The sequence below is a fragment of the Prionailurus viverrinus genome, chromosome A3, assembly GCF_022837055.1.
Source record: "Prionailurus viverrinus isolate Anna chromosome A3, UM_Priviv_1.0, whole genome shotgun sequence".
In the NCBI taxonomy this organism is placed as follows: Eukaryota; Metazoa; Chordata; class Mammalia; order Carnivora; family Felidae; genus Prionailurus; species Prionailurus viverrinus.
Window position 1 is genome coordinate 28,980,149 of NC_062563.1, and position 12,270 is coordinate 28,992,418.

Sequence of the window (12,270 nt, forward strand, 5' to 3'; positions counted from 1 at the left end):
ATAACTTAGCCAACATCACACAGATCTCAAATTTAGGTCTATGACACTCTAAAGTTTGTGCTCTTTCTGTTGTCCTACCCTTAGTTTTCTGACACGAGTGTGTGTGTGTGTGTGTGTGTGTGTGTGTATTTTTCATTCCCCAGCACTCTTTTCCTGCAAATGGTCTTTTCATGCTCTGGGGACTGAGGCGCACGCATACACACTCTGAGTCATTACCAACTTTCTTTTATTTATTGCACCGGAAGAGTAGGAAATAACACAGGCCTACTAAGGAATAAGCAAATTCTAGGTAAATTGCATACGTGGGATTTTTTTAAAAGCACACGAAGTAACCCTAAAACAATCTATACATTTCGGAACATCATGAGAGAGCTGGGGGTTGCACGCAAAGAGGTATGTGCTCAGTAGCATCTTAGACAAATTAACTGAACTCGTGACTATTTCCTCTCCTTTCCAGCCCAGCCTCCTGGACCCACAAACCAAACCATAATGCCTGGGGATAAGTGAGCAAAAGCAGCAGAGAGAAAGAGAGAGACTTTGATTGAAACCAAGGAATTGGGAGGTCTCTGCCTCTGATTCATTTGAATCAAGGGAATTCATTTGGCCTCAAGCACTTAATCATTTCATTCCCCTTTCTGGTTTTATTCGGAGACATGAAGAGGAAAGAATCATCCCAGGGGTTGAAGACGTCCTTTTTTGTCGTTCTAGCTGTTGCTTCTGGATTTCCTCACCCAGTGCCCATTGCATATGTTTGGCCAGATGGTTAAGACTCTTGGCGGCCAATTCAGCTGCTCAAGAACATGGTTGTGCTTAACCTCATCGACTTGACTCAGCTTCAGTTCATCCTGGGGTAGGAGTGTGATACCGATCTGTTTAATTAGTTTAATGAGGGCTGAGGGAACTGGTCCACATTTTGAGTTTGTTACACAAAGCAAATTGGTTTGTCTTGCTCTCTCCGTGATCATTTAAGTATTCAGTAGGAGCACTGCTCTCATTACCATTTTGGAAGGGGTTTTTGCGCCTTTCCTCTCTGGTGAGGAGCTGGGTGCTGTCCAGGGTACCAACATGGACGGGAGTCCAGGAACTCGTTTCCTCAAGAGGTGTGTTTCGAATCAATGAGAACACAGAGAGTACAACTGAACAGTTGCCCACTGGAGGACTGAACTCTCCAGTGCAGGCATTCCTGCTCCAATAAAATGCGGTGTTTGAGCGTTTTATCTAAAGTATCGGTCTCCAAAGTGGGGAGCACAAGGAGGTCCTTTAAGGTTTGGGATAAAGTGTTAGGATTTCTATTTGTTTGTTTACCTTGTTTTGTTATTTATCTAGAGGAATGAAGAACAAGTCAGTCTGGATTCCTGGGACCGGAGTGGGGGTGGGGGCACATAAATGGGGTGGAGAGATTAATATCAAAAGCCGCTGCTGGCGGTAGTTCAGAGGCCTAGGGTTGGAGCCAAGCACTGAGTCTACTGGACAGAGGAACCTCCATCCTTTCTCCCCGCTGACTCCAGACAAACTCTGCACCCCAGGCAGAAAAGAGGCAGGCTGGGTTTGAACGTTTTGCAGACAGTGCTGAACTGAGCATGGGGATTGGGGGGGTACAAGTAGGATGAATGAGGGTACTCCAATCTGGAAGGGTGTCAGGGGAAGCTCCTGACTCAACTCCACGATGGGGAGGGGTTTACCCATCAAGAATCTCTCCGGAGTAGGCATTGGGATCTTCCTGAGACCGAGTTACCACCTTGAACTGGCGCCTGAGAAAACCCCCGTAGCGCTTCTGATTGTCCCATTTGAGCTTGGGACGGATGCGCCTCAAGAAACCCCCGTAGCGTTTGTACAGGTCCTCGTGGCCCACCCTATCCCCATCCCGGTCCCCCTCCCCAGCCACCTCTGAGCTTCTCTTAGGGTATTTGCGTAAGAAGCCCCCATAGCGTTTGACTTGCTCCTTGGGGTCCTCCTCATTGGAATCCAGTGCCCTAGCCTCCATGGCATCATCATGCAGCTGGGTGCCCCCCATCAGCTCAGACTCCCCTCCCTCCCCCAACCTGCCAGAGAGACCCCTGAGCTTCTCCGCCAGGCTTCTGCTCAGAGCATTCTCCTCTGTTGGGGTGCGGAGAAGAAATCTGTTTTCCTCCAGCTCCTTCGTGAAGGGCCCAGAGCGCTTGGCCAGCTCACTATAAAGCCCCTCCAAAGCGGACTTGGCCTCCAAATCTTCTCTGCCATTGAGCCCGAAGGTGAAGGGGGTGAAAATAGACAGAAGGCCTTGGCATCTCTCCCACTCCTCGGCAGGCAGCAGCGCGGCCTGGCATTCCAGGGAACAAATCTGCAAATCCCCAAAAAACCACAGCGGTAACGTCGCCCCCATCCAACTGTCAAGCCACATGCACCCCTCCTTGCCCCAGACAGTCCCTTGTCCAATGTCTGAGACAATCGAAAGTAGCTGCCTTTCCTAAACTTCAGGCTTCCCACTTTAATCCCTCCCCCTCCCCAGGTGCACTGAGGTAGGTGACCCTGCATCTGAGTGGAAGAGGAGACGTGGAGAGGTGAGACAGCTTTCCCAAGGACACGTGGCTTGCAAATGGCGATGCCAACATCGGAAGTAAGATCTTCCCAGAACATCGTGTGGTGCTCACACATCCTCCTCAACTTCTCACTCCAGAGGGAGCACTTGCCTCTCCCACCCTTTCCTCGGTGTGAAGGATGCTCTTAACACTTTCTAGAGAGGCACCAAAGCAATGCGGGATGGTAGAAAAAACACACTGAGAGGTTTGGGGGCTCATCAAACCTGGGGGGACAATCGTATCCATTTCATAGGAGTGCTGGGGGGCTTCAAATGTGATCGTGATGGTGATCATGAGGACGATGATGACAACACCAGACGATTCTGGAACCTGGACCCAGTAAGCCTAAATGTCACAGGTCCTCACGCTTAACCACTGTGCCCTGCTGCGGTCCTGTGTGGGCAGCACCTAGCGCACCGCATGCATCTCTGTGAAGAGCTGCTAGAATCGTGTGTTTGACACTTTGCGTCACTGTCTCACAGAATCGCCCCATTTTGCGGATGAGGAAGCTAAAGCTCAAAGAGGGAGTTTCCAGAGTCACGGAATGAGAACGTGGCAGAACCAAAGCCTGTGCTCCGTCCATCGCACCTTTGGGACCTTGACTCTAACCTGGCTGCCATCGAGGGAGAGACACATGGGGGGCGTTTGATTCAAAGCAAAGCCAATAAGGATGGGCCAAGAGATGCTAAGACCCAGGAGAGGGGCTGAGGCTTGGATCCTGTCCACCAGTGGCTGGGGAAGGCGCTCCTTCCATAGGAGTGGCTAGATTTGGATGTGCCCGTCAGCCCAGCCCTGAAAAGTTACCATCAGGCTGCAAACTCCCAGAACCAGCACTTCCTCGCTAATGACACTCCCTGGAAACCTGAGTGTCGGTCCCAGACCTGAGCGATCCAGGGGGTGGTGAGGTCTGAGGTGGGGATGGAGTTCAGGTGCCCAGGCTGACCACAGGGCAGGACGCGTCCCGCACAGGTAGGACAAGTCTACAGGACAGACACACAGCCACCCAAGCTCCACACGCAGATGGTCCCTTCTGCACGCAGGTGTAGGACCTAGGCATCCTGAAACCTACCAGGGGGTTGACGGGTTTGGACCCATCCTGGGTCTTCACCGCACACAGGGAGCACCGGGACAGGCAGTCCGCTGTGGCAGAGGGGAGCACGAGGAGGCAGGCAGCCAGCACGAGCCCCTGCCACGCCATCCTGTCTCAGCTCTTCCTGCTGCGGGGGGAGAAAGAGAAGAAAATGAAGCCGTGAGCGCCTCCTCGGCGTCCGACCCTCCTTGGCGAGATGCCAAACCCTGCAGCCGACCCTGCAAGGCAGACAGTCTCGTTCCCATTTCACCGTCAGGAAAATAGAGGCCTCAGGAGGCACTGTGGGTGCCCCAGGCCAAGGGTCAAGGACGGGGATTAATGTACTGAGTACCTGCTGAGTAGCTTTCCTACAGATGCGCGTTCAATCTGCCCAATGGCTCCTGAGGCGGGTTGTGCTGTTTTCATCAGACAGATGGGGAAGTTGAGGCTCAGGAAGGCAAGGGACCTGCCCGCACAGCTAGGCAGTGGACAAGCTGGGACTTGACCTGGGTCTGTGGGCCTTCAAAACCCACTTTGCCCACCCACGAAGCCAGAAGTCACCTGGTATCTGCTTTCCTGGATTCCCTGAGGCTCCATCGCCTGCCTTTGTCCCCAACTCTTCAGCGCATCCCCAGGCCAGTCCTTTCTGCCTTGAAAGGTCCCTGAAATTTGCCTTTTTCCCCCCAGTACCTCTTCTTACCTTGGCCATAGCTCCACCTTCTCCACGCTGGCCTTCCGGCCTCTAGTTCCTTCTTGGATCCCTCCTGCCCACCCCAAAATGAACTGCTCAGCATGACAATTAAGCAATCAGGTATGTCACCCTAGGTCAGGCCTGGCCCTTTTCCTAAATGACAGGAACACCCTCAATCCCATCCCTACACCGTGACCGCATCCAGCTACTTGCCATTCCTCTAATCAATGTTTCAGGTCCTGTCCCACCTATGGGCCTTTGCATATGCTGTTCCCTCTACTGGAAAACCCTTCCTCTCCTCTTCTGTTACCTGCCATTTAGGCCCTATATTAGATATCGCTTCCTCCGGGCAGCTTTTCCGGATCTCCGAGGCCCAATGGGATATTCCTGCTTTGTCTTCACCCCTCCATCAAAATATCCCACTATTTGGTAATTATCTATGTGTCTCTTCAGACTTTGGCTCCGCGAAGGCAGGAGCGGTGTCCTGTTTCCGTCTCTGGGTTCCTCAAACGTGCCACGCTTGCTCCTGCCTCAGGGTCTTTGCACTTCCTGTCCCTCCCTCTGCAATACACTTCGCCCAGATCTAAACAAGGCTCGCTCCTCGTGATCAAATGAACGAAATGTCAAATTGCCAGGGAGGCATTTGCGGACTCCTGTGTTTAATGTGGCTTCCCGGGCCGCTCTCACATCACCCTGCTTTGTTGGCATCGGGGCGTTCACCGTCTCTTACTGCCCTATCGATTAGGTGTTTGTTCCCTGTCGGTGATCCTCGTCTCCCCCACTGGAGCGTTAGCTCCTTACGGGCACAGGCGCTACCTGTCACAGTCCCTGCCGCATCCTAGCACGGGGACCCTGACCCGCCCATAGCAGGCACTCGCTAGGCATACGGCATACGAATTCAGTCGGTTCCTTCCTCTCCTAATTAACTCCTTAGAAACCAAATATCAAGACTCAGAGCCATTCAAATGGGGGCACAGTACCGTTCTCCCAGCTGGAAATGGGGAGATCCCCTGAGACACCCCACTTGGGGCAGGAGGCTCCAGGCTCTTCCCAGCCTGGTCTTTATAGCCTGACGCCTGTCACTCTGTTCACAGGGATGCTGTCCTCCCTCCCTCCCTCCCTCCTCCAAGTCTCCCAAGCCTGCAAACGACCCTGTTTGCTCGGGGGATTTGGAGGGTATTTCCCCCACGGTCCCAGAGCCCCGTGTTACGGCCCAGAGCTGAGTCTCCCCCTCAGGGCACACAGGATGATCCCCCATCCCTCCTCAAGCCCATCATCCTATCTACTCCTTCCCAGTGAGGTGGACACTTACGGTCCAGGGAATCACCCAAGACCTGTGGCCAACAGTGAAGGTGCAAGGCTGTTCTGCTTGACTCCCCACTCGTGTGCCCTTCATGACTACAATTTCGAGAACAACTTTAACTCGTTACCGTGGGTACCTCCATGAGACCCATAGGACCCAACGCACAGGACCTTTGAACTTGCATGTTGTTTTCAGTCCACCCACCAACTGTGAGAGGCGGGTATCATCATCCCCACTTTATAGACGAGAAAACTGGTGCTCAGAAAGGCTTGGTAAATCTCCTGAGGTCACACAGCGACTGAAGGTGAGAACTATCCTGAGGCTGAACAAGGTTTGCTCCCCTAAGCCAGGAAGCTCAGAGAAGAAAGCCCAGGAAAGTGGACCTGGGTCCGTCCCACCTCTCCCGCCCGCCCTCCGTGTTCTCTCACATTCTACCGGCTGCTGAGTGGATTGGGTTCCAGGAGAGCGAGCTGTGCCTTTTATGTGCAGATGCGAAGCAGGCAGCTCGTGTTTTCTCTGGTATCAGCGGTGGCCGGTGGCGGAGCTGGCCTGTGACAAGATCAGCAGCGAATTGCCTGCGGGGGAGGAGACCGTCCAGCACATTCTTAACTCCTGGCCAGAGGCTTCGCACACAGCTTGGCTGCCAAGGTAGGAGGCCCTATTTGAGATCCTTTTTGTCCCAGGCGGAGGTAGTGTCGGCAACCTTGCCTCTCATCCACTAACTTGATATTTAATAGTAATTCTAGCTGATCAGATGGTTGTTATGTACTCAGGATGCTCCGAGCAATTCTCGTGAATTCTAAAAAATTCCTTTCTACTCACAGCGACTGTCTGGGGCGGGTACAATTGTCGTGCCCTCCTCACGGATAAGGAAACTGAGTTGAGAACCCTGCCAAGATTCTAGAGCTAGTAAGAGGGAAAGCTGGGATTTGTATCCAGGGGGTCTGGCTCGAACCACTTGCAATTCTCAAATGAGTGCCCCATGGGCCCCACCTTCCAAGCTTCCCCCAAGGGGTTCCCTCTGCCTGGACCGCCTGTCTGGCCCCACCCATCTACTCCCATCTCCCTCTGACCGGATAACTCTTGTTTGTCAAAATTCAACCTCAGTTGCCTCCTCCGGGAAGGCTGTCTGGATTGGGCCCCTCCTGTGAACGCCCACAGTCACCTGTGCTGGCTCTATCAAATAATGGCCCTCACTTTCTGAGTTTCCTACCCAGAGGGCACTATATCTCTATAGATGAAGGTCCCTACAGTGAGGGTGTGTGGTGCATTGGAGGATGATAACGACACCCGGGTGGACAAGGAGGCATAAGGCAGGAAGGAGGCCATGGAGTGAGTCTGCAATTGTCTGAAACCAATGAGGCCAATAGATATTCGGCAAAGGGTAATGAAACCAGGGAGCCAGGAGAGGGGAGGGAAGAAGAAGTAAGAGAAAACCTCACATAGGAAGAGGGAAGGAGGGAGGGGCAAAGGAGGGAGACAGTGCAAAATGGTCCAGAGAGACACGGAGAGGGAGATAGAGAGACGTAGGGAGAGAGACTAACACAACAGACACACACGAGACACAAAAAGAGGGAGGTCCCGGACAGAAGGAGACAGAAGGAAACAGGTCACAGGTTGAACATTAGGGACATTATTCTGAAGCTTTGAATTTTTCCCTCACTTGCTCAAAGCAATGATCTGAGGAGGGGCTCCTTGACCCAGGGAAGGGCATGGCCTAGGAGGCTTTGGCTTCCGAGAAAGCCCAAATCACCCCCGGCCACCACACTCGACCATCAGAGCCATGGCGCTGTGGCCGCAGAGGGTCTCCCAGGAGGAAATTGGAGAGAGAATTTGATGGCATGGAAGATAGAACAGAGGGCTACCCAGGAAGGGTCAGAGCAGGGAAGGAGGTCAGGCAGGGTGGGGCAGGGTTGAGACCTCTGGTGTCCTCCTACCCAGCCAGCAACCCTAACCCTAACCCCTAACCCTAACCCTAACCAACCCTAACCCTGACCCTAACCAACCCTAACCCAAGCCCTGCAAACGTCCAGACACTTCAGAGTGACTGCCCACAGGACAAACTCAGTAAAATGGGCACTGGGTATTTTGACTTTGCACCGGGATTTTTTCTTTTCTTTTTTCTTTTTTTTCTTTTCTTCTTTTCTTTCCTTTTCTTTTTTTTAATTCTCTTGCCAACATTTTTAAATTGGGAGATTTTTACACTTCAAAGTCGTAATTTCCACCTTACCTTAAAAAAACAGAAGTCCTGGAGACATCGGGCCTGCATTACGGTATGGCAACAGTCGCCCCAAGGGACACATGCAGCCTGGTCGCCACTGTCCCCACCCAGCAGCTTCCCTTATCTCCACTGCTGAGCAGAGCTGGATAGTTGAGTCTGCCGGCCCTGAACTGCTTCTCTTAACAACCACGAGAGGCAGCCTGGGGCCAGAGGGGTGCAGCTGGAGAGAAAAGAGGGGGGCGCCCCCAATTCCTTCCTGGCCCCGAAGCGGGGTCACCAAGTGCTTAGTTTATGTGGATTCAAATCCCGGCCTGCCACTTACCACCAGATGGGGGAACTTACTTGACGTCGCTGGGTCTCCGTTTCCTCAGCCCCATCATGGGGCTAACGATAATGCTTTAGGGGGTGGGAGGAATCGAATAAGAGAGCACGCACAGGGCACCTGTGGGGGGGGGTACCTGACACACAGTGATATTATGATGGGCTTCATAGCAGAGTGTGGGGCCCCGTTCGACTCTTGGCTACAGGAGGCGCGAAAAGAAGACGGCAAAAAGTCCTGGAACGCAGTTGAAATTCCAAAAAAAAAAAGTTGGTGAACGAATCAACTGCCATATGGAGGACCTACTGTGTGCCAGGCAGGGCTGAGTGCTCCTTGTTCCTGGTAACACCAGTCCAATAACAGTGCCACCACATCTCAAGAGCCTACTAGGTGCCAGGCTGTGCGTTACCGTTAGACATGTGATTCTAATCGTCACCACAGCCGGGGGGGCGGGGGGGGGGGGGCGCGGTGAGTGTCTCTGTACCCTTTGTACAGAGGAGAAGACCGAGGCTGGGGGGAGGAGAGGTTGGCCACGTTCGCTTGGCCTGTAAGTGGGAGTCAGGCTTCTGTCCAGATCTCTCGGGGTTAAAAGGCGACTCTAATAAAGACACATCAGCCCTGCGGATTTTCCTGAGGAATCTGATGTCCTTCCTTATCGTTGGCTAAACAAAGGATCGGGCGTCACATCAGATGGGTCCTGAGGGAGCGCATTTCACCTTTGCTCTGGGGCTGTGCTCCAAGTCATGCATCAGATTAGTAGCCCTGCCTGCGAGTCAGGCCTGATCCGGAAGGAGCTGAGGAGAAAAAGATATGCTCCCGGGGTAAGACAAGGCAGCGAGCCCGCTTGGTGAGCCGGGGGCGAGTATCAGGTGCATAGACGTCAGTGGAGAGTGTGCATGGCCCAGGGGGAAGGAGGGGCCTCGGGTGGGCCGGGGGTGGGGTGGGGGGGCGCGGGGTCCTCACAGCCCTCCCAAGGAAAAACCCTCTTCCCTTGCAGGTCTATAAAACATTTCCTCGGCCACTGCCTCGTGGGCTTCGTGACAGCCCAGTGAGGGACGCAGGGGCCAGTGGGGAGGAGCGGTGATTCTCCCCTGGCAGAAAAGGAAATTTTGGACCCACCAGCCTCCACAATCCCATGATCCAATTCCTTCTACTAAATCTCTTTCTCAATACGTACACATCCCGCTTCTCTGGAGAACCCCGAGAACGAACACAGCCCCCACCCCAACTGCTCACCATGGTCCACGGCTACTTTCGTGCTAGAAAGCACAGCGGACTGTTGAAACGGGGACCGCACAGCTCAGAGGCCAAAAACATATACTAGCTGGTCTTTTACGGACAAGCCGTGCTGACCCCTGCTTTCATCAATTACATAACCATTTTCTAATTCGGATTATTCTCGTCATCTGGAAGCTGACTTTCCTGGGAAAAACCAGAGAGGGATCGCTCTCCTCCCCGAGGCTGGGCTTCTCACTTCTGGTCTATAGATGGACCGTGTCACCCCCTGTCCCTCAGGAGGGCTGCCCAGAGGGCATCACTTAAAGGGCCAGCACGCTGTAGTCCCCTTTCCTACCCAGGGCCCAGAGTTCTTGAAAGGGAAGGGACTGCCTGCCCGCCCTCTCATCTCCTCTTGGCAATATTTCTATATTGTAGTCAGAGGGCTCAGAGGAGCAGCAAGCATTAAAAAGCCAGCATGGAATAATAATGGCTTGATTTAACATTGCAATTATCTCTCCCAGCACTTTATTGCATATGATTATCCCTATTTGATAGAAGAGGAAATGGGAAAAGGTAGGAATGAAGTCACTTGTTTAAGGTCACATCATGAGTCAGGAGGGAAGCGGAGACAGAGCTGGGGCCTCCCACACCCGGGCCGTGACTCGCACTGACTCGCATTGAGGCTTTCAATGACCCTCCCACAGCCCACTGCACTGCCTCCCTGTGCCGGGCCCCTGGCCTCCCCTGGCCCCTAGCGGGACAGGTGCTACTGTTACAGGCTCGGGTTCCGGGTGGGGAGAGCGAGGAGGACCAAGTGACAAAGCGCCCCAGGGTCCCGAGCACCTGCGTGGCGTAGCTGGGATTCTCTGAGCCCATAGCGTCCCTGGTGAAGGCACCGCTATGGGACCCGGCTCCCTGCTATGCACGTCAGTTCCGTGACTGCACGTTCACCCTCGGGAGACTCCAGTAGGCTTGGCACGATCAGCTCCATTTTCCAGATGGGCACACAGAGTCTCAGAGACGCAAGATCACCAGGTCAGGGCCGAGAGGCAAGGACATAGAAGAAGCAGGTTTAAAAAGTCAGCCTGCAGCCAGCTCGTCCCATAAACCGTCCCCGGGGTACGGGGTCACGTTAAGTGTCCATCAGACCCTCCCACGGAGCCCCCACATTCCTGAAGATGAGACAGTCTTCTGGAGTGTTAGCCCACCCCAAACCACAAAGTTCACCTTTACAGGTCCCCAGGGGCTGGCAAGGGGAGACCCTGAGAAGTGAGGGCCGCTGTCCCCGTGAGGCTTTTAGGGTCATTAACAAGGGATGGATTATCACCTGGCTGGCGGTGAGGGGGCTCGGATTCCGGACGGAAAGTGAACCCACCGTGGAGTCCAGCAATACTCAAAGCGCAGAGCCTCTCTTGGGCCATTTGCGGTTCAGGGACCAGAGAGAAGCACGAACCTGCACTCAGGGGTCATGGTGGGATTATTAACCTTGTTTATAAAAGAATGATTTTTTTTTACATGTGTTTTAACCTTTTGTTTATTTATTTTGAGAGAGAGAGAGAGAGAGAGCATGAGCAGGGGAGGGGTAGAGAGAGAGAGAGAGAGGGAGGGAGAGAGAGGATCCCAAGCAGGCTCCACGATGGCAGTCAGTGCAGAGCTAGACTCGGGGCTCGCACTCACGAACCGTGAGATCGTGACCTGAGCGGAAATCCAGAGTCAGACGCGCGACTGACTGAGCCACCCGGGCGCCCCTTAGAAGAACGATTTTTAAGAGCAGGAGTCCCATGAAACCCTCACCCTTTGTTATTTGACGCAATGAAGGGACGGGGAGAAAGGCCAAGGAAGATGGGCCAGGGAGGGGTGGAGATGAAGAGATGAAGAAAGAAAGAGAGACAGAAAGACAGAGACAGAGAGGGAGACAGAGACAGACATGCACATAGAGAGACACGCGTGTGCCCATAGGAGTGGCAGAGCCTCTTGCACCCACAGAGAAATTGATAAAGACACCAGAGAAGCAGAGAGATGATGGAAACCCAACAGAGCTGGAAGAGGTGCTGGGAACCAGAGGGAGAAGGGACAAGAAGGAGCAAAGGAGGGGAGAAAGGAGAAGGAAGGAAGGAAGAAGGGACAGAGAGACTTGGATTCGGGGCCTTGACCTACCGTGTGAGTCACAAATATCAATCCCTCCTCCTGTCAGTGGACCAGAGACCCAGCCACGTAGTAACTGCTCAGTAAACCCTTCTCGGCTTAATCTGAACTGTCCAGTAACAGGTCAAAGAACCAAAGGACGGTGGACAAACATGATGAATGTGCCTGCCGCACGCAGCCTCCCACTCAGGCCGGTGGGACAGCCGGACGGCCTCAGGGAGAAGCCTCCAGAACGTTCCTGTGCCTCGTGGACCGGGCTCTTTACCCTTCTGCCAGGAGCACGAGTCTGGACCTGGGCTGGGGAAGATTAATGAGGCCCGACATCAAAGGACCCGGGACACCTCTCTGTCTCCAGGGCCTGATCCTGGGCTTACTGGGTGTCCTCAGAAATATTTACTGCCTGCCCTCAATGGCCGGGCTCAGCCGGCCGCCCAGCCTCGGTGAGATCCTTTTAGCCCTTTGTCAGACGCAGCGAGATGGGCCGAGATGAGCGAAACAGTGAGAGAAGTCAGCTAGTTGCCTGCGCTTTCTCAGACACGCTTCGAAATCAAACCACCGACTATTGATCCTGCTTAGAATGATGGAAGACATCTAATAAATACAACAATTGTGCAAGAATGGCCCAAGGAGGTAGGCAGTGGGAAGGGGGGCCCGGGAGGATCGATCGGGAAGAGACTTCATGACCCCGAGGCGACAGACGAAGAGATGGTCTTCTGTTGGTGTGGAGATTATGGGGTGGGGAGGGG

General features: G+C 53.6%; 1 protein-coding gene across 1 annotated transcript; it reads right to left on the reverse strand.

Moving 5' to 3' along the window:
• Window positions 1–1,678: 1,678 nt before the first annotated feature.
• PDYN (prodynorphin) lies at window positions 1,679–3,756 on the reverse strand. Its single transcript, XM_047854626.1, has 2 exons — window positions 3,628–3,756; window positions 1,679–2,320 (listed from the first exon to the last, which is right to left on the reverse strand). Exons 1-2 carry the CDS (start codon window positions 3,754–3,756, stop codon window positions 1,679–1,681), a joined length of 771 nt encoding a protein of 256 aa, XP_047710582.1.
• Window positions 3,757–12,270: the final 8,514 nt, after the last annotated feature.

Bases quoted from the DNA above. Each gene is read 5' to 3' on its own strand.
- PDYN (XM_047854626.1), bottom strand. From the start codon at position 3,756: ATGGCGTGGCAGGGGCTCGTGCTGGCTGCCTGCCTCCTCGTGCTCCCC. The intron at 2,321-3,627 runs GTAGGTTTCAGG...GGGGATTTGCAG, and splicing joins CCAAACCCGTCAACCCCCTG to ATTTGTTCCCTGGAATGCCA.